Source organism: Aureobasidium pullulans (genome assembly GCF_000721785.1).
Source record: "Aureobasidium pullulans EXF-150 unplaced genomic scaffold scaffold_6, whole genome shotgun sequence".
Lineage (NCBI taxonomy): Eukaryota > Fungi > Ascomycota > Dothideomycetes > Dothideales > Saccotheciaceae > Aureobasidium > Aureobasidium pullulans.
Genome location: NW_021941026.1, coordinates 899,773 through 926,887, shown reverse-complemented (window position 1 = coordinate 926,887; position 27,115 = coordinate 899,773). Strand labels below are relative to the sequence as shown.

General features: G+C 51.5%; 9 protein-coding genes across 9 annotated transcripts; 1 reads left to right on the top strand and 8 right to left on the bottom strand.

The window, feature by feature from the left end:
• Nucleotides 1–766: 766 nt before the first annotated feature.
• M438DRAFT_344457 (chromatin remodelling complex ATPase chain ISW1) lies at nt 767–4,719 on the bottom strand. Its single transcript, XM_029905235.1, has 5 exons — nt 4,600–4,719; nt 4,418–4,444; nt 4,226–4,360; nt 1,203–4,166; nt 767–1,151 (listed from the first exon to the last, which is right to left on the bottom strand). Exons 1-5 carry the CDS (start codon nt 4,633–4,635, stop codon nt 996–998), a joined length of 3,318 nt encoding a protein of 1,105 aa, XP_029762238.1. The 5' UTR covers nt 4,636–4,719; the 3' UTR covers nt 767–995.
• A 368-nt stretch (nt 4,720–5,087) lies between these two features.
• Nucleotides 5,088–6,127, bottom strand: M438DRAFT_396186 (uncharacterized protein; the record flags this gene model as incomplete). The annotated part of the gene is made up of 1 exon (XM_029909252.1): nt 5,088–6,127. One exon carries the CDS (start codon nt 6,125–6,127, stop codon nt 5,354–5,356), a length of 774 nt encoding a protein of 257 aa, XP_029762237.1. The 3' UTR covers nt 5,088–5,353.
• A 426-nt stretch (nt 6,128–6,553) lies between these two features.
• Nucleotides 6,554–9,087, bottom strand: M438DRAFT_344456 (TrkH-domain-containing protein). The gene is made up of 4 exons (XM_029905234.1): nt 7,855–9,087; nt 7,735–7,805; nt 7,105–7,684; nt 6,554–7,051 (listed from the first exon to the last, which is right to left on the bottom strand). Exons 1-4 carry the CDS (start codon nt 8,736–8,738, stop codon nt 6,598–6,600), a joined length of 1,989 nt encoding a protein of 662 aa, XP_029762236.1. The 5' UTR covers nt 8,739–9,087; the 3' UTR covers nt 6,554–6,597.
• A 173-nt stretch (nt 9,088–9,260) lies between these two features.
• M438DRAFT_270820 (Nucleotidylyl transferase) lies at nt 9,261–10,796 on the top strand (the record flags this gene model as incomplete). Its single annotated transcript, XM_029900426.1, has 1 exon — nt 9,261–10,796. One exon carries the CDS (start codon nt 9,261–9,263, stop codon nt 10,794–10,796), a length of 1,536 nt encoding a protein of 511 aa, XP_029762235.1.
• Nucleotides 10,797–11,094: 298 nt separating this feature from the next.
• On the bottom strand, nt 11,095–11,865 carry M438DRAFT_270128 (uncharacterized protein; the record flags this gene model as incomplete). Its single annotated transcript, XM_029900364.1, has 1 exon — nt 11,095–11,865. A coding segment is annotated over one exon (771 nt), but the record flags the coding sequence as incomplete, so codon positions are not given.
• A 1,628-nt stretch (nt 11,866–13,493) lies between these two features.
• On the bottom strand, nt 13,494–14,099 carry M438DRAFT_270773 (uncharacterized protein; the record flags this gene model as incomplete). Its single annotated transcript, XM_029900419.1, has 1 exon — nt 13,494–14,099. The coding sequence occupies one exon, from the start codon at nt 14,097–14,099 to the stop codon at nt 13,494–13,496; it is 606 nt and encodes a 201-aa protein (XP_029762233.1).
• Nucleotides 14,100–15,602: 1,503 nt separating this feature from the next.
• M438DRAFT_271074 (asparaginase-domain-containing protein) lies at nt 15,603–17,300 on the bottom strand (the record flags this gene model as incomplete). Its single annotated transcript, XM_029900455.1, has 3 exons — nt 15,603–15,857; nt 15,950–17,164; nt 17,217–17,300. 3 exons carry the CDS (start codon nt 17,298–17,300, stop codon nt 15,603–15,605), a joined length of 1,554 nt encoding a protein of 517 aa, XP_029762232.1.
• Nucleotides 17,301–17,461: 161 nt separating this feature from the next.
• On the bottom strand, nt 17,462–18,187 carry M438DRAFT_189393 (uncharacterized protein). The gene has a single exon (XM_029899238.1). It carries the CDS (start codon nt 18,018–18,020, stop codon nt 17,538–17,540), a length of 483 nt encoding a protein of 160 aa, XP_029762231.1. The 5' UTR covers nt 18,021–18,187; the 3' UTR covers nt 17,462–17,537.
• A 617-nt stretch (nt 18,188–18,804) lies between these two features.
• On the bottom strand, nt 18,805–25,456 carry M438DRAFT_333970 (glutamate synthase-like protein; the record flags this gene model as incomplete). The annotated part of the gene is made up of 3 exons (XM_029903667.1): nt 18,805–21,643; nt 21,824–25,222; nt 25,275–25,456. 3 exons carry the CDS (start codon nt 25,454–25,456, stop codon nt 18,805–18,807), a joined length of 6,420 nt encoding a protein of 2,139 aa, XP_029762230.1.
• Between the last annotated feature and the right edge of the window lie 1,659 nt (nt 25,457–27,115).

The window sequence follows — 27,115 nt, the reverse complement described above, 5'->3', positions numbered from 1 at the left end:
CGGATCTGATAAGCACCGCGACACCGGCGCGTACGACGCTTCTCAGACTCCGATTGGTGGATCGTTCCGAGCTGCTCGGCCGCATTGCTTCGGCCGAGGGCACGGTAGGCGCGGTCGGCATCCTACGGGAGGTGGGGAAGGAGAGAACACGAACTTCTTGCTGCCGTGAACGCCGCCCGTGATGAACTTACAACAGACGGCATGTGCGAGAGGGAAGTATGTTGTGACTTCTGAGTTGAAACATACTCGGGATCCGCTGCTGGTAGATGTGTTGCTTTCTACGGGGTGTGCTTCAACAAGCTCTCCCTATCTCTGTGAACACACATTGTTTTCGCATCAAGATTGACTGTTCCTACGGCTTTTGATTGTCTACTCTTCTCCGTTGGATGCGATAGATGAAGAAGTCCCAGTCGTCTGGGAACCGCTGTCAGATTCTTCGTTGACACGTCAGGACCTTCTTTAGAAGCATAGATACCTGCCACGATCCTTCTGCAAGTCGCCCAGCGATTGCGGTGCTATCAACACTAGGTACACTGGACAGTAAGGTTGCAGCAAGATCTTAGGGAGTCGTCCATAACATGTCAATGATCTGCCAGGATGTCAGATGAGTCAATCGGTAACAGGAAGGAGCGACTGTAGTGTTCGTCACTGAAATGAGCAGGTTCGAGCATGATGCTCGCATCCCTCCGATCGAGAGACTCCTGACGGAAGCGAATGACACTATATCACTGCAGAAAACAAAGTCACGAAGCTTCAGAATGATCGATGAGAATGTCAAAACAGTAGCGAATATCTTCGCCGTTCATTTCTTTTGTACCTTACTCGGTCCCTTTGTCTGTAAAAAAGGACAACTCCTGCGTAGCAAGTCATCAAAAATGAGATAGAATCGTTCAGAAAAGCAAAGTCCACACAGCAAGATGAAACGCCCCAGCTACCCCGCTTTCCTTTAGAAATGCCCAATTATACCAAGAGAGAAGAGGAAAACATCATCAACTCTACTTCTTGCGAGAAGCTCTGCCGCTCTTGGTCACAACAGCAGGAGCACCGCCTTTGGTGGTTCCGTTTGAGGTGGTTGATGCTACACTACCTGCACGCGATGATGCATTGGAAGTTGCCTTGTTGCCACTCTTGACTGTGTCGAGCTGCTTGTTCTGGTTGTGTGTTAGTCTGCGTCTCAGCTATCCATATCATCGAGTGCTTACCTTGACGGCACCCTTTGCCTTCTTTGTGGTAGGCTTGACTTCTTCCTCCTCGCTTGATTCCTCGTCGGCAGCTCTCTTGCCCTTTGCGCCGTTCAGCTTCTCGCCGTTGGCCTCAGCCATCTCCTTGGCGACAGTGGTGATGAGGGTGTTGCAGCGACGTCCAATCTCTTGCGGTGTTCTGCTCAAGAAGAACCAGTCAAACCTGAAGAGCGGCGACTCGCGAATCTCATCGCGGATCTTCTCGTACAGGTTCTCGCTTTCGAGGCCGAAACGGTCGAGCATTACCAGCAGGAAGCGGTCTTCCTCCTCGGTGTATACCTTCTTGTTGGTAGTGCTGACAGTGTAGTTGATCTTGAGCTGCTGCAGTGGTACACGGTACAGGCCCATCTTCTGTCTAAGAAGCTTGCCATGTTGGACAACCTTTGCACGGCGCTCTTCGCCCTCATTGATCGAGTCAATGTGCTTCTCCCAGTTAGCAATTTCCTTGTAGCGCTTCCAGAAGATCTTGGCGTAGGCCTTGATTTCGTCGGGCTCCTTGCTGTCAACTTCCAGAGCGATGTCATCGTAGTTTGTACGGCCATACTTGGCACTACCGTTGATGAACTGCTGGAAGTCACGCTTGTTCCAGTCGCCGAAACCTTCAGCAGCAAGTTTGTCCTTTTCACGCTGCTCCTCCTCGGTCAGAGGCTCAGCATCGTCGATAGCTTGCTGTTCCAGAGCTTGATCTTGTTCACGCTGTTCCTTGTCTTCGTCGTCGCCCTCAGCAAGAGGTGCCTTGATGTTGTTCTCCTTGCGGAACCATGCGGTCTCCTTGTCTTGCAGATCCGCGAGACGGGGGTTGAAAAACTGGTAGTCGTGCATAGCCTGTTGTTTGGGGGCACGAGGAACCTTGGGCTTGGGGTCGGCGGTTCTGCCGCCAGTCATAAGGGCGTTGCGGTAGTACTTATCCATCGAGTAGGATGCAGGATCCTTGCGTTCACGCTTTGAAGGATTGATCCAGTTGATGCCGATCTCGACCTTCTTCTTGTTCTCGAAATTCTCGCCGTTCCACTCGTAAGCAGACTCCGAGGTGAACTTTTGGAGGTCATCAAGACCAAGCTTCTCATACTTCGAGTTGAGCTCAGCGGTACGCTCCTCACCCTTCCTGAGAATGGCGTCGATGTCGTCTTCGGAGATCTCGCCGTTCTTAGCAAATGCGCCATCAGCGTTTGCTTCGAAGACCTTCTCGGCGCCGTGCTGGATCATGTTCAAGAGCTCGTCCTTAGAAGCGGCCTTCTTGGCTTCCTGTTGAGCACGTCCTTGCTGAATAACCAGCTGATCCAGGCGAAGCTTTTGAGCGGCTCTCTCAAGCACCTTCTCCTCAATGGCGTTCTCAGTGACGAAACGAAACACAACAACCTGCTTGGTTTGACCGATACGATGAGCACGATCCATGGCTTGCAGATCGGCCTGGGGGTTCCAATCGCTGTCGAAGATAACAACAATATCAGCAGTTGTCAGATTGATACCAAGGCCACCAGCGCGAGTGGTCAGGAGGAACAGGAACTTTTCAGAATCGGGCTTGTTGTAATCATCGATGGCCGCAATACGGTCTTCGTGCGCCGTTGAGCCATCGATACGGCAGTACTTGTAACCACGGAAGACGGAGTAGTCCTCGAGAATGTCCAAAAGTCTACTCATCTGCGAGAAGATGAGGACACGGCTTCCTTGTGCCTTCATGCGCTTGAGGAGCTTGTCAAGCATCAACATCTTGGCAGAGTTGTAGATCAAATGCTCGTCAGTAGTGTAGGGCGGGCCAGGCTCAGCTCCGTCGAAGAGGTAAGGGTGGTTGCAGCATTTACGCAGTTGCATGACGATGTTGAGCAGACGAGTCTTGGACTCCTTCTTTCCGCCGGCACCGTTGACTGCATCAATGTCCTTTTCCAGAATGCGCTTGTACCAGTTAACCTGCATCTCGGACATGCCAATGTACAAGTTGACCTCCTTTTTGGGCAACAAGCTCTTCTCGACGTCGCTCTTGACTCTGCGCAGCAAGAAGGGGCGCAGAACTCTGTGGAGTTGTTGGACGACAGTCTCTTGGTCTGAGTCTTGTCCCGAGAACCATTGATCGAAAGCTTCTGCATCACCAAAGACGTCGGGAAGCAGGAAGTTGAGCAATGCCCAAAGTTCGTGCAAGTTGTTCTGCAGAGGGGTACCGGTAATAAGAAGACGGTTGCGCGAGTTGAACATGCGGATGATCTGAGCAAGAGACGATTCCTCGTTCTTGATTCGATGAGCCTCATCAATGATGATGTATTCCCAGGCAAACTTCTTCAGGGCCGTCTTCTCACGGAGAATCATTTCGTAACTCGTAATAAGAACATCGAATTTTTCTTCGTTCAGGCGTTCGCTGATGATCTTTGCACGCTCTTCCTTGGTGCCCTGGAGGACCAAAACATCGATGTCCGGGATCCATCTGGCGAACTCGCGCTTCCAGTTGTCGAGGGTAGATTTGGGTACAGCAACCAAGTGAGGTCCGGTGATGTTACAAACGAAGCGCAGGTAGCCGATGAAGGAGATTGTCTGCAGGGTCTTTCCCAGACCCATCTCGTCGGCCAGGATACCAGAGATACCGTTCTCGTGCAGCGAGACGAGCCAATTCAGACCAGCGACTTGGTAGTCACGCATTTGACCGTGAACGTAAGATGGCGACTCGCGGAAGATTGTGCGGGATTCGTCGCTCTCATGCTTGCCGGTACGGAGCAACTCAGCGTCCTCTTCCTTTTCTGTTCGTCTCCTTCTGTCGCCGCCAGCACCTCCCTTACGCGACTGGGCTTTGCCAGCTCTTGCCTTTTCCTCTTCGTCTTGGCGGTCGATCTCGGCCATAATCTCCTTGATGCGGGGGTTCGGGTTGGTATCGATGAAATGACGGAAAAGATCGGTCAGGCCGAGAAGGTAACGGAATCGGCGGATAGAGTCGTCCTCCTACATGTAGTTGTCAGTAACGAGTGACAGAAGCGTCGTTCACTCAATGTGTTGGGTACCTTTGACTCGCCGAGCTTGTCATGCTTCTTGCCCAGGACAGTCTTTCTCAGCTCGTGGCCTTCCCATCTCTTCTTTCTGCCGTCCAGGTCACCTGCAATGCTGCTTTCTGTGGTAGTCATGCCGGTGTCTGAGTCCTGGGAGGCTGTAAGTACGTGCGCGTTTGCGTGCGGAGACGCGTGTTCATGGCTTACAGTGTAGTCAGGCGTGTCGACCACATCCTAGAGTTGCGAAGTCAGCGTATGCTACAGTCTTTGTCGTCGGAGGTGCACTCTTCGGAGCGAATAAGGCATCTTGTGGCAGCAGTGGGGGAAGGGAGACAAGGGGGGTTTGCGGGTGGAGGTGATGGATGAAGAGCGCAGAGAGCGGTACGTACGCGCATGGTGTGGTCGCCATCTCCGTTGCCGTTCATGATGAGGTTTGGGGGTTGTGGTCGCCTTGCGGCGGAAGCTCAATTAAAAAGGTTGGTCCAGGAGAGATTGAGAATATGCGCCGGATCTCGTTTCTGCAGTTGACAGAGTCGGAGTTGATGAGATGGCTGACGGCGCGAATGCCGGAATTACGATGGCGGCGGATGGTTGAAGGGAGGGGATGGAGAGCAAAAAGGCAATGCAAGATGCGAAGGGAAGAAGAGCAGCCAAGAAGCATCATCCGCTCCAGACGCGCAGAGTCGCGACTTCCCATAATTCCCATAAAATGCTCAAGCTTGGACCACCGCCTGCTTGCTTTATCGTATCTGCTCCTTCCCTACGACTACATTTTGATTTATCGTCATGAGAGTCCAATTCACATTTATCCAGCTCTAGCAAGAAGCCACAGGAGTACTATAAGCTGTTTCGCAGTTCAGAGAAAGAGAGATGAGTTGGCTCGTTCAAAACGTGAATACTAAAAATACAGATGGCTCGATTCCATGTCCTTCCTCCTTTTGGCAGGCGGACATGCCTATTGTTGGTGTCCATTTCCATATCCCATTTGGTACCAATCTTGTGTACGCTGAAATCATGCCCGAAACGCCGCGCTAAAACCTGTTGCAATGCCAGAAACTTTGATACAATTTGTCCACCTTTCCCTCCCATGTGCTCAGCATCGATGATCGCAGGCTCACCAATGATCGAACTGTTAGGAAGAGCTCAAACCTGCCCACCAGCGAACATAAGCTCACGATCTTGACGCATACCCTCGAGCACCGCGACAAGTCCACCTTGTCGCAATCGCTCGAGCACCACTTTCATCCCCTCCTTTGCTTTGGGCTGTGATTTTTCGGCGCGGCGGAGACCGATAACTTCAATAGATCGCTGCATGGGACTAGCAGCCCACGACTTGAAGAAACCTAGCTTGGCCGGGGCAGCTTCCTCTTCGACAGCTTCAGCTTCGGCTTCGGCTTCGGCCTGTCTCTGTGCTTTCCTGCGACGGATGTTCTCGCCAATTCGTGATTGTAGTGTAACAGTGGTTGTGACATCTGTCTTTTGAGATGCTTGCTGGCTGTATAGGTCGACAGCGGCCGAAAGTTTTTGCAGTGATTCGAAACCATGTCGGCGGAACACCTGCTTCTCGATAACGCTCAAGACACCGGTCCATTCCAGATTGCGACTTTCAGCCTCCATCCAACCTTCTTTGGCGTCAACTGTAGTCGTCTCGAGAATGTAAGCTTGACTGTCGCCATTCTCAGCTCCACCCATGATACTTCGGGGCAGCAGCTTGAGGATGGCAGCAGGAAGCTTGCTCTTCTTCAGATGCAGGCGGACTGTCGTCAGGCGTTGGGTATCGGGATCATATTCGCGCGAAATGACATCGGTCGAGAGCACGTGGGTGCTGTATGGGTTCGGGTAGCGTAGAAAGTAGGCCAGCGATACGGCGGGAAAAGAGTAGTCGTAGCTATATGAAGTGGAGTAGAATTTGACCATCTTGTTGCATGCTGTGGGGTGAGCGCGGAAAGAGGAGGGCGAACGAGGGTGGTGGAGAAATAAATAGAGTCGAAGAAAGAGAAGAAGCAATCAATTGGCGCAGGAGGTGGAATGCTACAGGCAGAGCCTCTGCAGAAACGGCAGGCTGCTCCCTCAAGTGGTCAGCAGCCATGACGATGCCAGTTTTGCGCCCGGCCAGTCGGCGCGGACGGACCAAACCTCCGACTCGAGCGACCCTGTCCCCGCACGCGTGACATTCGCTGATACCTGCAGATCCTTACCGCCTCAGTCCATCTTCACATGCTTCTGTTTCCTTTGTCCTGCGGTCTGTTCTGGACCCTCTGCTTTGTCCGTCTCAACTCTCTAGAGAACCTGGGCAGTCACTTCACTCTGATGAAATACCTCACGACATAGTGAATGGTTTTGGAGTGGTGGATCTTCTTCAATAATGCAAGGACTAGACAAGATAATCATGAAGGACCTTCTTCTGTACCCTTGACCTGATGTCCCTCGGGATCTTGACCGCGCTCTTCATGTTCCGCTTGAGAGCCCTCTTCCTCGCGTCGAATTCTTTGCTCTTCTTCCTGCCAATGGGCGTCTCCCTTATCTCTGCCTCTACCGTTGACTTCCTTGTCCATCTTCTCCATCAACTCTTCACCAGGTAACAGAACCGCCCTATCAATCGCGTATGGCAGACCCCTGTGTCTCCCTCGAATCATGACGCAGATGAGGATCAGCTTACTTAGAGTATGCCATGTACCACTGAACGAAAAGTTGTCGTACGGTACTCCCAAGCTGAGGCCAACCGTGCCGTATGCAGATACGACCTCGAAAAGAATGGCCCAAAGGGAAAAATACTCGCCTCCAGCGACGATCTGTGTACGCTCGATAATGGTAATTAGCCAAATCGCAAGGATGAGCCACCTGTATCAATTAGCCTCGATCGTCACTCAAAGCGACCATATCATCCGACTTACCAAAGATCGTATGCCAACTGCTTCTTGACGTGTTCAGATAGATACGACTGCTCGCTCTTCTTCTCCGCGTCTTCGTCACTGCTGTTCTGGATACCGAGAGACCTTTCCTCGTAAATGTTGGTCTGTCGAAGAGATATGATGATGGGAAATGCCGAAATGTACATGCCCGCCAAATACATGATCTGCACAGCGGGTGCAGTGTCACTGATCAAGACAGCATAGAGACCACCAACTCGGACACCCAGACTTTGGAACAAGCCTACCAGTGTCTGCTGGCCCGCACTCATGCTCTGTATGGCGGAAAGTCCAATGTTCAAGATATCGAAAAAGGCCCAAAGGATGAAGTCGATACCTAATTGGGCAGCCAGTAGATACCATGTATTGATGCTAGGAAACAGCAAAATGAAACACCTTCGAGGGTGGTGTAGTAGGAAGGCGCAAGTATGGTGAAGTTCGGAATCCTTAGGTACGAGCTTGAACAGACACCAGATGATGAACCGTAGGAAAACTGGGTAAAGCTGATTGCCAACAAGGATAAGAGCGCCTGTAACGATGAGTGTCAAATCATAGCCGCGGACCGCTGGATGTATGTTAGCACTTCCGAGCTGGACATCTAAAGAGAAGACCGACCAATCATGTTCTGGTCCAGCAGACTGAAGCCGCAATTGCAGAATGATGACATGGCTATGAAGGTGGCCCACCTGATACTCGTCAATGTTTGAGAGGTGGATTGGGCGACAAAGGACCTACCATCCTGGCTCCAGGTTTCCCGGCTGAGAAGTTCTTATCACGTCTGCCAGGGGAGGGTAATAGCTGTACGGCACCAGTATTACAACACCCACGCAAAACCAGAAAAGAAGATAAATTGGAAGAAGCCAGCCCAAAAGGTGGAGCGCCTTGTACTCAACTCCTCCTAGTTCTTCACGTTGTCGTTCGTCCAGTGAAAGAAAGCGTCCTCTCGAGTCAAGCGCCGGTTTGAAAGAAAGGTAGTTGTGTGGTTCATCGTGAGGAGGGCGACGTAGTCTTCGAAAAGGCTTGTGGAAGAAGTTTCGAATACTAGGGCTCTCCCAAGGGAACGGAAATCCTCCATAGTGTGTCAGATGATGTGGACTGCGGTCTTTCTTCGTAGACTTTCTGTTCCGCAAATCGGCAGTCATCGCATGGTCGTTTGGGACTCTGCTCGAACCGTCGTTCTTGTGTTGAAGACTATCTCGCTCAATGTCCTTTGCTACTTGGCGTCCTGCTTTGGAGTGCTGAAGGAAGTGCCTGATCTTCTTTTTGAAGAAGTATTTCCTGATGTAGACTGTGGACATGGAAACAACCATGACGTTTCCCATAGGAATCAAGACGAAGAGTACCGCCTGCTGAAAACCGGTGATAGATCCCAAGTTCACAACATTGAGGCCAGAGTTCGTCATAGCACTAGCAGAGAGGAAGAGAGCATCGATATAACGCAGATTGAAGGCCTTTTGGGCGTTGTCAGAGTTGCCATTGGTAGTGCTTCCATAAAGAATGATCGAGGATAGGAGAATGGTGAAGACGAAATAGCAAAGGTGCAGCCTGTAGAAGTTGAAGCGAATATCTCTCAGATAAGATGGTAGACGATCTTTCCAAGAAGCTAGATGTGCGGGCATAGTGAAGAGAAGATGGAAGATCGATTGATTGAAGGTGCTTGGCAAGGTTGTGGAAGGAATGAGCATGCGCGAACTGGTGTTTGGTCTACATGTCACGACTCGTGGGATCTATGTGGATCTAAAACAGGTTGTTTTCCAGAAGCCGGTATAAAACGGCACATGTTGATGGTAGATATGGGAAACGAATGTGACGTGACTGACGTACGTCAAGAGGGCGATCTGGCACGGAAGAGTGGAAGTGGTGGCTGTGTTACAGACAAGGGGAGACAAAGAGTTGCGCTTGTTGAAAACACAAAGGAACATACGAGGAACAAGACGAACTCAGCCTTGTGCAAGCGGGATGGACCTGGGTCGAGACGATGCGTGAACAATGTGCAGCTAATCGTGGGATTACTTGGTCGATGGGGAAATGGAGGAAGGAACAAAGCGCACAGACCACCAGCGGGGTATAGCCGTTATTGAGACGGAAAGAAAGTCGCGAGTGTGGACGTGGAGAGGTGACTCCTTCTCGAAGCATTCAAAATGGCGTCAACCGATGGAGCACCGCACACTGCCGACGCAGTAGGAGCCCCTCCTGCCGTCGAGCAGGTCAAGCAAGCAGCAAAGGAACAGCAGATCGACCCTTACAACGTCAGCGGAGGTGTCGACGAGAATGGAAACGTTACTGCCATCGACTACGAGGCTCTGCGCGAGCGCTTCAACACTCCCGCCCTGACCCAAGAGCATCTGGACCGCTTCGAGCGTGTCACGGGCAAGCCGCCGCACCGCCTGATGCGCCGCAAGCTCTTCTTCAGCCACCGCGACTTCGACAAGATCCTCGACTACTATGAGAAATACGGCTTCTTCCTCCTCTACACCGGTCGCGGCCCCAGCAGTGGTTCCATGCACTTGGGCCATGCTGTCCCCTTCCTCTTCACCAAGGAGCTGCAGGACATCTTCGACGTCCCTCTGGTCGTCATGTTGACCGACGACGAGAAGTTCCTCTACACTCGCAACAAGAACCAGGGCAAGATCACAAAGGGCGCTGCCCTCGGCGACTTCATCGAGTACGCCCACCAGAACTGCAAGGACATCATCGCTCTGGGCTTCGACCTGAAGAAGACCTTCATCTATACCGACTACGAGTACATGGGCGGCCACTTCTACCAGAACATTACAGAGTTCGAGGCTCTCCTCACGAACAACCAGATCAGAGGTGCCATGGGCTTCGACGGCAGCACAAACATCGGGCTCAACGCATACGCCGCAAAGCAGTGTGTTGCTGCCTTTGCTTCCTCCTACCCTACCCTGTTCGGCGCCGGCGACTTCCGCGCTCCCACATACGAGGAGCCCCGTCCTCGCAAGCACATTGCCGCCATCCCCACTCTCATCCCTTGCGCCATCGATCAGGAGCCCTACTTCCGTCTGTTGCGCGAAAACTGTGATCGCATGGAGTTCCCTGCTCCCAAGACCGCCCTCATCCTGTCGAAGTTCTTGACTGCTCTGCAAGGATCTGGCGGTAAGATGTCTGCCAGTGACCCCAACTCGGCCATCTTCATGTCCGACACTTCCAAGCAGATCGAGAAGAAGATCAACCGCTTCGCCTTCTCCGGCGGTGGTGCCACAAAGGAGGACCACGAGAAGTACGGCGGTAACCCCGACGTTGATGTCGCCTACGCATACCTGTCTTACTTCCTCGAGAGCGACGATGAGCTTATCGAGATTGAGCAGAGCTACCGCAAGGGCACTCTCTCCACCGGCGAGCTCAAGAAGCGTTGTATCCAAGAATTGCAAAAGTTCGTCGAGGCCTTCCAGGAGCGTCGCTCAAAGGTCACCGAGGAGATCATGCGTGAATTCATGACTCCCAGAAAGCTCGAATTCAAGGGTAACCCCAACGCTACTGCTTCGATTGAAGACGCGGTATCCGAGAAGAAGCCCGAGGAGAAGCAAGAAAACACTTCCGGTAAGCTCACAAAGGGTGAACGCAAAGCTCTCAAGATCGCCGAAAAGAAGGCCGAGAAGCTGGCTTTGAGGGAGAAGGGCCCCGAGGGAGAGCATCCCAAGGCTGAGGAGTCATAGACGACACAAAAAGTAAAAGCAACCAATTTCACGAGTTTCATTTCCGTTCACATGCATCTCACATTTCACAGTCCACATTTTCAAACAGAGGCACAATATTCGAGGAGAAAAAAAGAGGGATCCAGTCCCATTATATTGAGTTGAGTCTGTTCCACCAACCATAGAGCGTAATACAGGCGATAAACAGAGGAATCACTGCAAAAACAATTAGCAAAATGACTGTCCACGACATGAGACTGATCAAGAATTGGAGCACGGTTAACAGGGCTACAGTGAGGACCACTATAGCCACAATCAGTCAACCTTTGGTTTTGCGTCTGTCTTTGCGCGAAAGGATAGGGGCATTGATCATACCTGGGTAGGGGTTGGTGTCACGCTGGCGGCTGAAGAAGAATTCACGCGTGGCCCAGCGCTCGTAGGTAACAGTCGAGGTGACGGGATTGGCGCGGAAGCCGACGGACTTTGAAGACCATGCGAAGGTGGGTTTCCAGTCGTCGTGATTGCAAGACACACTGAGGAAAACAGCGTGCTCTTTGTCACTGACGATGTAACGGAGGTGGGCAGCGCCATCGGGCTGGAGCATTTTGGGAGTGAGGGTTTCGAGGTTGTGGTCGACGATTCTGCATCGCGACTTGCAACCGGGGTATTTGCAGGTAGGTGTGAGGCCTTGGTGGAGGTAGTTGATGGCGTACCTGAGGCGGAAGAAGCGCTGGTTTTGGTTCTGGAATCTGTCGAGCATTAGAGCCAATGTTTTAGAGATGTCGATGTCCAAGTAGGGGCCGGCGATTGGAAGGGGGCCGCCCTCTCTGGTCAGCTCTTTTGTCAGGTCGATCAGATGGGCAGCAGGGATGTCGCAGTTTCGCGGAGGATTTCTGGTGTAGAGAGGGGTTGAGGGGTCGAGAGGACTGAGAGGTCTGTGTGGGCTGGATGAGGAGGAGCCTGAAACATCAGTCATCTCAGTGTCAGTGTCGCCGCCAGCGGCTGTAGCTTGTTGAACGGCAAAAGCGGAGTCGTAGTCGGGCAGGTCGATATCTTGAGGGTGAGACATTGCTTTGACTGTAGTGCGGATAACCAAGTAAATCCTGTACAATGTCCTTTCGATAGGTTGTTTTAGCTACAGAAGTTAGTCTTGTCAGTTGGGGTGTGACTTACTTTCTGCGACTTGATTGAAGATTGGAAAAGAGATGTTGATGGTGGTAGTTATATATTAGATGTTAGCAAGATACTCTTCATGTTCAGAGACAACGTGTTGTTCTATCAGACAAAGGGAATCAAAGAACAGATCTTGACATCCAAAGAGGGGTGACAGGAGAACAATGAAACTGATGTCTCGTTGCTTTGAGGGCTTTGGCTTAAGACTTTGTTCTGTCTAGCACCTCTAAAGATACTCTACATGACAGGGACGTTGTAAGCTCTGTCCTTGACCTTTTCTCAGCTTCAACAACGTGCGTCGATAACGCACAAAGAGACTGAACGACGTTTCTTTGCTTCAAGAGAAAGAACAAAGCAGCCCTCTCCAACAGTTCATTCAATGTTGTACCTTGTTCCGTCAAGCTGCTTTGTTCACAGGACAAGATCATTGTTCACCTGGAAGTCCACTCTCACACAGCATCTTCGACTCCATGACTATTTAAAGAGCCATAGCTTCCCTCAACTGTCCATCATCACATCCAACACCAAACCAGCAAACCCACAACAACAACACAACTCAACAACCCTCAACAACATTCAAAATGTGCAACCACACCAACTCCAGCATCTCCTCCTCCAACACTCCTACTCTCTATGCCAGTGGTCTCACTTGTGACTATTGTCATGGCCCTGTTCAATACAACCCCATGGCCCGCCGCTGGTATTGTCTTCGCTGCCGCAGATTCATGTAAGTCTCCAAGCTGAAACTCTTCTTAAGACTAACCGGTAAACACGCAAAACATCTTCGGTAAATGGCTAACAGGTAAAATGGTATACTACTACGCATAGAGTCAAACAAACTCTTGTATTTCTAATATCAGGGTGGTGTGTTGAATTTCCAGGTTTCGTGCTCGAGGTAGGCACGGAAAATGTTCTTTCTCTTGCTTTGGATGTCTGATCAATATCAAAAACCAATCAATCAAATCTTTTTTTTTCTCTTCGAATGAGTTTTTCCTTGTCTTGTGCCTGTTATAGATGTTGTGACTTTACTAATTTTAAATAATGTGTCTCGTTTTGTTACGTAGTCAAGACTATCTAGCACAAAGAGACAAGGAGGTAAAATTGTGCTTTGAGGGAAAGAACAAAGCAGCTCATGCCGACGCCCCTGCTAGATTCGTCAACTAGCCAGCAATTACACTAGTCGTCATGTGTAATTTGAACATCTCGCATGGATATCGTCTTTATGCATTCTTGTCTACGGGTCCCGATATCGCCTCGGCCGTCTTTTCTGCAAAGTCAAACGCATCCAATCGTGTTTGGCCTCTCCCCTCGAAGAGATGCTCGGTCCTGATAGAGAGGCTATGTTCCAAGAATCTGCTTTCACTTTTGTTTGACTCTTGTCAATAACCATGCGGCGTGAGAAGATGACTCGATCTTTTGGTCGTTGAGACCCAGGTATATACAAAACGAAAAAAGATACCACCACCACCAGCACAAAACAAGACGAACCACACCCGGTATCAACACGACCATAAACCTGAAACTCCCATTCTTTTCCAAAACTCGTCAACCGTAGAACCAGTACTCAGCCGCGTACGGCACTTTGACCACTCCAGCTTTACTGCAAGTAGCCGGTGGGTTGCCACCAGCAGTCTCAACTCTGTAGACCGCTTGCACGTTTCTGCTGACACCTCTGCCATCATCTTCCAAGAACAACCAGTCGATACTTGAAGCAATGCAACCTGATGGTGCAGGTACACCGGAAACCTTCTTGGCACTCAGGAAACCCTTGCCCTCGAGGTCGAATGTTGGCACACCTGCGGCACTGAACCAATGGTGACCCAGAGTCGGCAAGTCGAACCAAGTATGTGTGCTATATGCCACGGCGGCGAAAGACGGGATCAGAGATAATTTTGAGGGTGACATGAGCATGCTGGCATCATAGAGATCTGCGACTGCACCGATGGAAGTGGGAATGGCACCAGCAGCACTGCAGCTGTAATTCTGTGTGCCCACGCCGAGGGTGATGTACTTGAGTGACAGAGCACCGGGGTCTGGAAGTCCATTCAGAGGTACGCTGTTCTGCTTTGAAGTTGTGCTCGGGGTAGGCAAGGCCAGTGTTATCGTGGCCAAGAAGAAAGCCAAGAGCAGCCGAGCAATGTTTGAAGACATTATAGAGGATATGCAGTGGTCGATAGGTCGAACAGCGATAAGAAACAAAAGGCAAAATGATGTGGTGATATTATCAAAACTGCAGGGCCCGAAGAAAAGACAAAAGCCAACCGATGCTGTGCTGCCTCCCGATTTAAGAAATGTTCGGTCGAGATCTTGCTGCTTGGATATCCACTGATGATAAACTGGAACCGAAGATGGGGGTGCACAAGGGTATGTTATATATCCTGCGAATCTCTGGAAATCTTGCCGCTCACATGTATGCATACTTTTGGACATGTTGGTTACGCACGAGAGATGAGCTGCTAAAATTACACCTGGCTCTTCCTGCAGTCTGCAAATACATGCAATGTCATGCAAGTCAAAGACGGGAAGGATGCTGCGAGGCGCCGCCATGCATTGCACTACGCGTCAAGCGTCTGCACACAGAGATCTGGCGACACCTCTCACCACGCTGCAGAAGACGAAAGAGGGAGGTACCGGAGAATTCGCTTGCCCGTACCGTGTTGGGGTCACTCTATCAAGTGTTGGTATTATCGCTGCCGAGTTTATCGTAAGCGCTGGGTGAGATACGAGCTTAATGCAGCTCGTAGATCTAGCAGATGGGGCTAGATGGTCGTCTGCCATGAATTGGTAGATTAAGTGCAGATGTTGGCAGCATTTGGCGGCGCTTAAAATTGGTGTGGCTTCTGTTCCTCTCTTTTTCTGTCGAATTGTACAGAAGGCTTTCCTAGACCATCGTGGACGGAGAATACTTTGAGTCGATTTTCAAGATCGAACACGTGTATACGCATAGTCGGGAGTTATGTCGCCAGACAAAAGGAGACGATTACTCCGAGAAGAGAGGTTGTGATGAAGTGAGGTTGACGAACAAGCGGGGTTCCGCCTGCATCGCCGAACGGCTCGCATGCACGCATCTGACGACCTGCAACGACATGTCTATAACTTGACATATGCAAGAAAAGAATGTCCACTAATTGCGCTTATGCGGATGAGAAGTATACTCAACTAAGAATAGCATGGGTGCTCATCGCAAAGAGAAAGGATGATTATGTCCGTTAATTAGTGGCAGTTTTTATATTTAGACTACCCACAATGGTGTGAGTATGGCCGTCTCTGTTCCGCTTCCATCTCATCTCTGACCGAGATGCTCTATTGCGGGGTCATTGTTTGCAGACTTGAAGACGTGACCTGTCCAATGCAGACCTGTCCTGGTTCTCCAATCGGCCACTACACGAGCGGCATTTTCCTGATCCAAGACCGCGACTTTCGTATTTTCCAAAGCGAAGACCAGCCCTGTTCAAATGTTGGTCCGTCGAAAATCCAATCTTTATTCAAGTCCGGTGATGCGTCGGTGAAAGAGTCAAATGACTTCCGACAATCATTTTTTGCGTACGCGTCTTTTCTGAGAAGCTGCAGAAGTTCCTCGCGCTCAACCTGTTCGCTGTCTCGAATGTGCTGACATCGATGACTAGTTTCTTACAAGGACGATAAGTCTGGTGTTCAATGCTCTTCAACGCCGGCAAGCGTCCAGACATCTGGATGAGGATCTGACTTGGAGAATATCTTAGCTGTGGCCAGCTCGTCAGAGTGCAAATGTGCGCCTGCTTCTCTCAAAGCCTCAACATGGTGAGGAAGACCAGCATGGGCAGCGACGAAGAGTGGCGTGCGGCCATTGCGATTGCGAAGATGGACGCTAGCACCAAGATTGAGCATTTCCTTTAGCACATCAACATTGGGTCCGGTCGCGGCAAGATGCTGTAGTATCTGTTAGTGACCTTCGGATATTCCACACTATTCATCCTAGAATCTCTGGGGGATGGGTCGGTGGTCGTGGGAGCACAACTTACCACAGGTGTATTTCCTGAGTAGTCCACGTCATTGAGAAGCCAACGGTTCTCGCCCCTTACTACGTCTCTAACGCTCAAGGCATCTCCGTCTTGTATGGCATATCCCAGCGCAGTCAAACTCGAGATTTCTGGAGTCAAAGTGCCGCTAGTAGGATGCTGGAAATGCGTTCTTCCTCTCTCTGTCAGCTCACCTCTGAGCGAGTTGTGCATCTGTTTGGCCACATCCTCAGGGGTCGAGCCAGGCATCGAGAGCAGATATGAAAGCTTGGTCAATGCAGCTTCGGTGGTCATGTCTTGACCGAACACTACGCCTGCGCGGCCGAGATAGGTTGCTGGGGCGTACAGTGGGCTGACACTTCCACTGAGACATTGTGTGACGTTAACGATGACGATTCCGCGCTTGACGGCGTCAGCCAAAACCCTGGTCATCGGTGAGTCCGGTCCTCCGGGTGTATTTCCGGCGCCAAAAGTCTCGAGTACCAGTCCTTTGAGTCCGTCTGTGCGAAGGAATAGGTCGACCATCTCTGGCTTGATGCCGGGGAACACACGCAGACAAGCCACATGGGCAGTGTCCAAGTTTGAATGCACACAGAAGGGATTGACGATTCTCGGTCTGTAAACCAGGTCCCAATCCACATTCGTCCTCAGACTGCTGATAGTAGCAAGGGGAGGCATGTTGGGACTGGCAAATCCATTGAAGTCGTCGGCTGAAACCTTGGTGGCGCGATTGCCTCTGAAGAGCTTGAAGTTGAAGAACAAGCAGACTTCCGGAATCATGAAATGACCAGCGATGACGAGGGCTCCCAGCAGGTTATCCTGGGCGTCGTTCTGCAGTTGCATCATTGGTGCTTGCGATCCAGTAAGAATGACGGGCTTTCCGAGATTTTGAAGCATGAAGCTGAGCGCACTACTGGTGTAAGCCAGTGAATCGGTTCCGTGTAGGACAACAAAGCCATCGTAAAGTTGATAGTTCCGTTCAACCGTTCTTGCGATCTGGTCCCAGCCTTCGGCATCAATGCTGCTGCTGTCAAGCAAGTGTTCAAATTCGAGAACACTGTATCGGACCTGCCGACCGTAAGTGCTTGGAGGAGTGCGCAAGCTCTGCACGGCCTTGCGAGTGCCTTTTCCGTCCGTCACAATCTCGAGAGGTTCAGGATATGAGCCGTCGTTGAACGAGGGTCGGGGAGCCAGTCCATTTTTCAAGAATCCTTTACCCTGCACGAACATTACTTGAACATCCCGGTGCACACAAGTTGCCACGACTTACTGGCACAAGACCATTTTCGGATGGTTGCATACATATCGTACCTCCCGTAATTATGATCAAGACCCTTGATTCGGGAGCTTCCATATTGGCTGGGTGCGCACTTGGTCAATTGGAAGGAGATAGAGTAACAGTCCAGGATAAAGAATAAAACAAACAAGAGTCACTAAATGAAGGCTCCAAGACCAGTGATCGAATTCACGCAAAGTGAGAGGTTGGAGAAAAAATGCCAAAACGTGGAGCAAATCTGGGAGTTACGCGCGCCAAGCAATTTTTCTCTCGTAACATAAATGTAAAGAAGCAGACGCTAAAGCCTTGTTCGGGCTAGAGCGCATGGCCTTCTCCGATTGTCGGCCTCCGTGGCAGCCAGATATCTCCACCTTCTGGGATCTCTCGTTCTGAAATATCCAGCGTCACAGGAGTGTTGTGTAGTTTGAGCGATTTGAAAGCATTCATGAGCAGCCCAGCAGCTTCACCTGACATTTCGAGTTGAAATTCTCGGTTGGAGCGATCCATGCACTCGTAAATCTTCCGTCTTGCTGTTCTCACATCTTCCACTCCTTCCTCCGGGTCTATACCTATCTCTTTCCACGAATCGATAAGATCCCGGATATGCTCTGGGCTGACGCGACCACACACAAGATGGAGGTTCCGAATGGAACAGCCAATTACCGGATGTGCGCAGATTTTCCCAAGTAGCTCCAGACTATGGTGAGTAAAGAGCATAGAGATATTGAACATGTAATTTCTGGCAAGACTTGAAGTGGCGGATCCGGAGAGCCTGTGATTCGCGAGGCGAAGGTTCATGTCGTCTTCGGAGCGCAGTCGCAGACTCTCGTGACGATCTCATTCGGCAAGTCCTCAAGGCAAGATGTTGTTATCGAATTCATGACTGATGAACGGAATAGTCGGATTCTTTTCAAGGGAGAACAAGTTATAGATCACCGATGTTGGAGGATATGGGAGGGACTGAAAGGCAGCACAGGACGACAGTCTTTCCCCGCTGCAAAAGGAGGGAAAGACGGAACGCAAAAGATTGACACAGACATGCTCATGCCCAACAATATCAAGATCCTCTACAAGCACTGGACCTATCACGTGCGTGCCTGTAGAAAGGCACAGTTATTTCCAGGACAGAGTCATGTCCAGTGAGAGCGCGTCAAACACCGCGTCTCTGCGGAGGACTGTTCGAACCTTAAAAGCATCATGCATTGCTGCAGCATTATCTCACAGTAGCGCGAGAGAGGCCCGAGGGGTAGGAATAAAGGGAGAAGGTTTCGAGCAAAATCGCATATGATAACATTTAATTTTTAGAACTGCAAGAATAAATCAAAAAAAAAATCAAAACGCTTGCGAGCAAATCGTAAAAAAGCAACCTCTTATCCCGTCCCAGCGTTAGATCATCATCATCTTCCGTCTGAGATGCTTCTCCCTAAAACAACCTCCTTATCATACACATTCCTTGCTTCCTCTCCGGCGTCTCTATTCGTTGACGCTATGGGTATATTTTCAAAAGTGACATGAATGAATGTGTAACCAGCCTTTTCTTCGCTCCTTGCTTCTCCGTTTAGTGAACGGTCCCTCTAATCTATTACGACGCAGCAGAAACGAGCTCAAGGGGGGCACCCTTGGTCTTGTTCAGCAGCTCGTAGGGGGCACGCTTGACAATACCTCCGGTGATGGGGAGCTGTGTGCCCATGCCAGTAAGGAAGGAGTCCACGTCGCGAGCGGCCATACGACCCTCGTTAATACCCCAGACGATCAGAGATTGACCACGACGGCAATCACCAGCGGCGAAGACACCGGGGAGGTTGGTGTTGTACTTGCCAGCAGGAGTCTTGACGTTCTTGCGAGCATCCTTCTCGATGTCGTCGCCGAGAACACGAGCCTCAGGGCCGAGGAAACCCATGGAGAGCAGGACAAGGTCAGCAGGGAAGAACTCCTCGCTGCCCTCAACCTGCTTCATGTCCCAACCACCAGAAGCACTCTTGGTCCACTCAACACGGACGGTGTTGATTCCCTTGACTTTGCCACTGCCGTCATCGACGAACTCCTTAGAAAGGATACAGTACTCACGGGGGTCCTTGCCCATGTGAGTCTTGACCTCGGAGTGACCATAGTCGACACGGTAGATGCGGGGCCATTGGGGCCAGGGGTTGTCACGAGCACGCTCAGTAGGAGGCTGAGGCAGCAACTCGAAGTTGACAACAGACTTGGCACCGTGACGGACGGAGGTACCAATACAATCGTTACCAGTATCACCACCACCAATGACAACAACGTGCTTGCCCTTGGCAGAGATGTACTCGCCGTCGTCAAGACCAGAATCAAGCAGAGACTTGGTGTTCTTGTGCAAGAACTGCATGGCGAAGTGAATGCCCTCCAAGTTACGGCCGGGAATGGGCAAGTCTCTGGCAACGGTTGCACCAGTGGCGAGAACAACGGCATCGTGCTCAGCTCTGAGCGACTCGAGAGACACGTCACCCTCGCCAACAGATACGCCAGTGACGAAGTTGACACCCTCAGCGGCCAGGAAGTCGACACGGCGCTGGACGACATTCTTGTCAAGCTTCATGTTGGGGATACCGTACATGAGCAGACCACCAACACGATCGGCTCTCTCGTAGACAGTGACGCTGTGGCCAGCTTTGTTCAGCTGGTCGGCACAGGCCATACCGGCAGGACCGGAACCAACGATGGCGACAGTCTTACCGCTACGGACCTGAGGAGGGGAAGGAACCATCCAGCCCATCTCGAAACCGCGGTCAATGATGGCGCACTCGATGGACTTGATGCCGACAGGGTCCTCATTGATGCCAAGAACACAGGCACCCTCGCAAGGAGCAGGGCAGACGCGACCAGTGAACTCAGGGAAGTTGTTGGTCATGAGCAGTCTGTTCAAAGCGTCTCTCCATTGACCTTGAAAGAGCAACTCGTTCCATTTAGGGATGATGTTGGAGATAGGGCATCCAGTGTCTGATTGACAGAAAGGAACACCACAGTCCATGCAACGGGCAGCCTGATATTTGAGTTCGTCCTCGTTGAGACGCTGAGACAGCTCTTGCCAGTCACGAGTTCTAGTCTTGGAGCTGCGGTACTTTTCAGAGCGACGCTGGTACTTCATGAAACCACGAGTCTTGTCAAGGACGAGGGCGGAGCGCTTCTTCTCAGCCTTACCATCCTGGACACTCTCCTCGATATCGAGAAGGTCGTCCTTCTTCTTCTGACGGTCCTCAGCGTCGTGTTGCTTCTTCTTAGAGTCCTCGTGAAGAGAACGGACAGCATTGCCGGGCATTATGGGGAGTGGGTATTGAGCTCTCTTAGCCTCGGCAGCCTTCTTGGCCTCCTCTTCCATGACGCGCTTGTAGTCGGTGGGCAGAACCTTGACGAAGCGGTGCAGAGCACGGGAGAAATCGAGAAGGACACGGGCAGCAAGTTCGGAACCAGTGTAGTGGTGGTGGTCCTCAATGAGACCGCGGACGAAAGCGATCTCAGCAGGGTCTTCGAGAGGAGAAAGCTCAACCATCTCCTGGTTGACCTTGCCCTCGAAGTCACGCTGCATGTCAAGGACATAAGCGATACCACCAGACATACCGGCAGCAAAGTTTCTGCCTGTGGGTCCGAGAATGAGAACACGACCACCAGTCATGTACTCGCAACCGTGGTCACCGACACCCTCAACGACGGCAGTGGCACCGGAGTTTCTGACAGCGAAACGCTCAGCACCCATACCACGGAAGAAGCACTGACCGCTGGTAGCACCGTAAAGACAAGTGTTACCAACGATGACGTTCTCTTCGGCCTTGAAGACCGAGTTCCTGGGAGGGTAGACGATCAAGCGACCGCCCGAAAGACCCTTACCAACGTAGTCGTTGCAGTCACCCTCGAGCTCGAGAGTGATACCAGGTGCAAGGAAGGCACCGAAGGACTGACCGGCAGAGCCACGGATGTTGGCGTGGATGGTGTCGGTAGGAAGACCTGTCTCGCCGTAGCGCTTGCTGACTTGGTAAGAGAGAGAAGCACCAAGAGCACGGTCAGTGTTGACAACATCGCACTCAATGCGGCAAGGGTGACCCTTCTCAAGTGCCAATTCAGCCTCGGAGATGAGCTTGTTGTCCAGACGGACATGGAGCTTGTGGTCCTGCTTGCGAACGTTGTAGGTGGCAACGCCTGAACGAAGAGTGTGGGCGGGGGTCAAGATCAAGGACAGGTCGATGTTCTCGGTCTTTCCGTTGCGCAGGTCATCACGGACACGCAGGACTTCGGTGCGGCCGACCATCTCGTTGATGGTACGGAAACCAAGCTTGGCCATAATGGCACGGAGCTCGTTGGCGACGTAGTAGAAGAAGTTGATAACGTGCTCGGGAGTACCCTTGAACTTGCTTCTCAGCTCGGGATCCTGGGTAGCGATGCCGACAGGGCAGGTGTTCCTAAAGGTGAAGGTACAATTAGCAAAGTCTTCTAGAGGAATTGGAATGCGGTACTCATTCAACAAGCCAGTTCACAAACTGAGTTCGACATCAACGAGGCAGCGTCTTGGAACGCGTCTCATCAATGCTGGTCAATTGTGCGATACCAACTCGCTGAGTTTGTACCTTCAGCGTACTTACAAGTGACACTTCCTCATCATAATACAACCCATAGCAATGAGGGGAGTGGTAGCGAAACCCCACTCTTCAGCACCCAACAAACAGGCGATAGCAACATCGCGACCAGTACGGAGCTGACCATCAGTCTGGACGATAACACGGCCACGAAGATCGTTCAGGACCAAAGTCTGGTGAGTCTCAGCGAGACCCAGTTCCCAGGGAAGACCGGCGTACTTGATACCGGTCCATCTGGAAGCACCGGTACCACCATCGTGACCAGAGATCAGAATGTGGTCAGCTCTGGCCTTTGCGACACCAGAAGCGACAATACCGACACCAGTCTCCGAGACAAGCTTGACGGAAACACGCGAACGGGGGTTGGCACACTTCAAGTCGTAGATGAGCTGCTTCAAGTCCTCAATAGAGTAGATGTCGTGGTGAGGAGGAGGGGAAATCAGACCGACACCAGGAGTGGAGTGACGAGTGCGAGCGATAGGTCCAGACACCTTGTGTCCAGGAAGCTCACCACCCTCACCAGGCTTAGCACCCTGAGCCATCTTAATCTGGAGCTCATCGGCATCGGCAAGATAAGCACTAGTGACACCGAAACGACCAGAGGCAATCTGCTTGATGGCAGAGCGCATGGTATCGCCGTTGTCCATGCGCAAGCTGCGCTCGGGGTCCTCACCACCCTCTCCAGTGTTGGACTTACCACCAAGTCTGTTCATGGCAACAGCCAAGGTAGAGTGCGACTCCATCGAGATGGATCCGTAAGACATGGCACCAGTAACGAATCTGCGGACGATTTCAGTCCAAGGCTCAACCTGATCGATAGGAACGGAAGCACGGTCCTCGAAATCGAAGTCGAGAAGACCACGGAGAGTGCAATTCTTGATCTGCTCGTATTCAGATCTGGAGTAAGCCTCGTAAGACTTGTCGTTCTTGGTGCGAACAGCATCCTGGATGTTGGCAATGGAGGTAGGGTCGTTCACGTGGGGCTCACCACCGTCACGCCAATGGTATTCACCAGTCTCGGCAAGACCGGGGATCTCCAAAATGTTACGGCTAGGGAAGCCCTTCTCGTGGAGGGCGAAAGCGTCCTGGGCAATGAGCTCGAAAGTCATACCCTTGATACGGGTAGCAGTACCAGTGAAGCAACGGTCGACGACAGAGTCATCAATACCGAGAGCCTCGAAGATCTGAGCACCCTTGTAACTCTGGAGAGTGGAAATACCCATCTTCGACATGACCTTCAGGATACCACCATCCAGAGAGTGCTTGTAGTTGTCAATGAGCTGCTCGGGGCTCAACTTCTTTCTAATCAGACCCTCGCGAGACATTTTCATGATACACTCGATAGCCAAGTAGGGGCAGATGGCATCGGCACCGTAACCGACCAAGACACACATGTGGTGAACTTCACGGGCCTCGGCAGTCTCAACTACCAAAGCAACCTGCGAACGCCACTTGTTGCGGACGAGATGGTGATGGACCATACCAGTGGCAAGAACGGCAGAGACAGCGACACGGTCGGCAGAGGTTGCGCGATCAGACAAAACAATGATTCTGTCGTTCTTCTCGATAGCCTCGGCGGCCTGGTCACAGATGCGGTCAAGAGCATCAAGGTAACCCTGAATGCCCTCCTTCTTGGGGAAGGTGATGTCGACGGTGTGAACATTCCACTCACGGTGTAGCTGCGAGATCTGGCTCAGAGCGTTGAACTCCTCAATGGAGAGCAAAGGGGAGGGGAGTAGAAGACGATGGCACTGAGAGGGGCTCATCTCGAGCAAGTTACCCTGGGGTCCAACGTATGCCTCGAGAGACATGACGACTGCTTCTCTGATAGGGTCGATGGGAGGGTTGGTGACCTGTGCGAAGAGCTGTCTGAAGTATTCGTAGAGAAGACGAGGCTGCTGTGCAAGACATGCCAGCGGGGCATCGTTACCCATAGATCCGAGAGCCTCCTTAGAATCGGCAGCCATAGGGCCGAGCAAAAGACTGACCTGCTCAAGAGAGTAGCCGAAGGCCTTCAATCTAGGATCTTCCTGAACTCTGGTCTCGGACAAGGTGAAGCCAAGGTTGGCACCCTTCTCGGAGAGCTTGTCGTAGATAGAGGGCATCGTAATAAGCTGACTGCTGATCCAGCTCTGGAAGTCCTTGCGTTTGGAAACGGTCTGCTTCAACTCGGTGTCATCGACAATGCGACCAGCGACTGTGTCGACCAGAAGCATCTTTCCGGGCTGAAGACGGCCCTTCTGGACAATCTTTTCAGGCTCAATAGGGATAGTACCGACTTCGGAAGCGCAAACGATACGGTCATCATCTGTGATGTAGTATCTGCAAGGACGGAGACCGTTTCTGTCGAGGTTTGCACCGCAGTATCTGCCGTCGGCGAAGGTGAAAAGAGCGGGACCATCCCAGGGCTCCATCATACAAGCTGCCCATTCGTAGAAAGCTTGCTTTGCAGGGTCCATAGCACGGTTGCCTTGCCATGCCTCGGGAACCATCAGCATGACTGCTTCAGGAAGAGACAAGACACCGTTAATAGTGAGAAGCTCGAGGACGTTGTCGAATGCAGCAGAGTCAGAGCCACCGTCTTCGATAATGGGCAGAAGCATTTCCAACTCGTCACCAAACAAGTCAGACTTCATCAAACCCTCTCTCGCGCGCATCCAGTTCTTGTTTCCGCGCAGGGTGTTGATCTCTCCATTGTGGGCTGCCCATCTGAGGGGCTGTGCTCTGTCCCATGAAGGGAAAGTGTTTGTGGAGAAACGGGAGTGGACGAGGGCAAAGTGACCCTCGTAGTCGACGTTGACCAGATCGAAGTAGTATTCGTAGACCTGGACAGGAGAAAGCTGACCCTTGTAGACAATGTTCTTGTTGCTCAAGGAACAGAGGTAGAACCAGTTGTGCAGACCAATAACGTGGGTGACACGCTTGCGCAGCACGTAGAGTTGGCGCTCGAAGTAGGGCTCGTCAAATTCAGACTCGAAGGATTCCTTGGGTGCTTTGTCATCACCGTATGCGGACTTGAGGACGATGAAGGGCTGAAGGATAATAGGTTCTCTAGAGGCGGCTGCAGGACCAAGCAGTGAGGAGTCACGCGGAACCTCACGCCATCCCAAAACTCGCAAATCGAGGCTGTCTGCCGTCTCCTCGAATGTGTTCAACGTCTCCTTCAGGACCTCGGTGTCAGGCTTGAAGAAAACATTGCCGGCAGCGTATTGTCCCTGCTTGGGAAGTGTGAATCCTTGCTCTTTTCCAAACTCCTTGACGAAGAACTTGTGGGGAATAGATGTCATGACACCTGCACCATCACCATCGCGCGCATCTGAACCGACAGCACCACGATGTGTCATGTTGCAGAGGAGGTTTCGTGCATCGCTAACAATCTTGTGGCTGGCCTTGCCCTTGATGTGGCTAATTGAAAGTCAGCTCATAGTCTCTCCTTCTAAACCACGCTGCGACTTACGCTGCAAAACCGACACCACAGGCATCCTTCTCAAGCTCAGGGTCGTAAAGACCCTGCTTCACGGGGAGCGCACCAGCCCATGACTTGTTCTGTGGCGTGTTCTCATACGGGTAGATGTTTACAGGTTCATCTTCCTCGATGATGGTGTTCTCAGCTGGTTCTGCGAAAGACACTCGACCCATTCTTCCGGCCTGGAGCCGAGTACGAGATAACCTGGGAGTGGGAAAGACAGGCGAGGACGTTTAGGGGCGAAGAGAGATCTTGTCGAGCTCGTCTGGATGAACTATGATCAGCCAAATACTTTCAATTGCTTGTAGAGATATGCGCTAGTGTGGCAATAGGAGACGTAGTGGCAAGAGAAGATGTCGAAGCTCGGTCGAGAGGGAGAAAAACAGAGTGTTTCAGATGATGCGCACACAGGTGATCGACCGTCTAATCACGTCTCCGCTGCACGGAGTATGCCAACTGGAGAACGGTATTGCGGGGAGGAGGCAAAAGAAAGTGGTGCAGATATGATAAGGCGAGGTCTCGACGAATGAGAGGCCAGAGTCTTGCACGCTGTGATGCGCACTGCAGCCGAGAAAAAGAAGCTTCGTACCTACGTTGATCCAAGGATGCTCTGATGGTCTGCGTGCAGAGCGTAGTTCAGGCGTACGAGAGGTAAAGACGAGGCGAAGAGGGTGAGGGACTGCCACGCTTTTGTAAATTGGCCCAAAGGTGGGGATCAGTCTACTAGCGCAGTCTGGCAAGCAAAGGTAATAACCAGATGCTCCCGCTCTCTGGACGGAGGCAACCGCGTAATTCAGGCAGGATATTGAAGTAGTACTTTACGAGGTGCTTATCGCTAAGAGAAGTCTCTAGATCAGAATGCTGTTGTCTCGTTGCAGGGAGTCTTTGAAGATTTATTTCTGGTCGTGACTTCTCAACAAGATTTCCATCAACAGTAAATACAACTTGCTCGGCCAAGCTTTCAGTCATACTTTCCATCTTTGTTACCACTTTGACGCAGAGTCTCGTCTTTTATCAATTGTCTCTAGTACTTCCGTACATCTACCTGTCAATATCATGCTCTATGACATGCACATTTGCTTGATTTGCGGCAGCGATACAAAGAATTTCCCCGGACCCTTGAGCTGCCATTGTGTACCGGTGGCTGGGTCAGCAAATGATCTTATTGGATGTTTGGTTTCCCCGGCCGATTGCCGTGTTGCTCATCTTCTTTGTCCGCCTTCTCATTGGCTCGACCCGCACGGCGGAGGTAGGATAGTCACAGCGACATGTCAGAGATTCTGACGTACCATCTTATCGCTGCTCTAAAACACACGTCGGTTGCTACCTACTTTGAGGTGCCATGTACATAGTAGAACCGGAGTCGTTGCAAGACCATTCATTCTTGCCTCGAGTTAGAGGTCTTCCGAACCTACATGATTTTCCCTATTCGACTCAGATAGAAGGCAGTGTCCTGCTTCTTCCGATGTCCAGTTCTCAACCATAGGAGAAAAAAAGGACAGACTTCGGTGAGTTTAGGAAAGAGCCCTGCCAACGGGAACAGTCGGAACAGCATGGATATGGTCCAGCCGCTGCCACTGGTGCATATATGGCTTGCTTAGCCCTGGAAAGAATTGGTAAAAACGAAGCGAAACACACCACCACAAGTGAAAGCACCGCCGATACCGGGAGGGCTCTTAGGCAGATATGCCTTATTGCGAACATGATCCCCGTCGGAAAACGACAGCGTTAAGGGCCCCATTTAGGCGGCTGAGTTTGCACCTATTGAGCCATTGTCACATGCAAGTGTTGTTATGCTAGACAACGTGGACAGCTCACTCGTCCGGCCAACG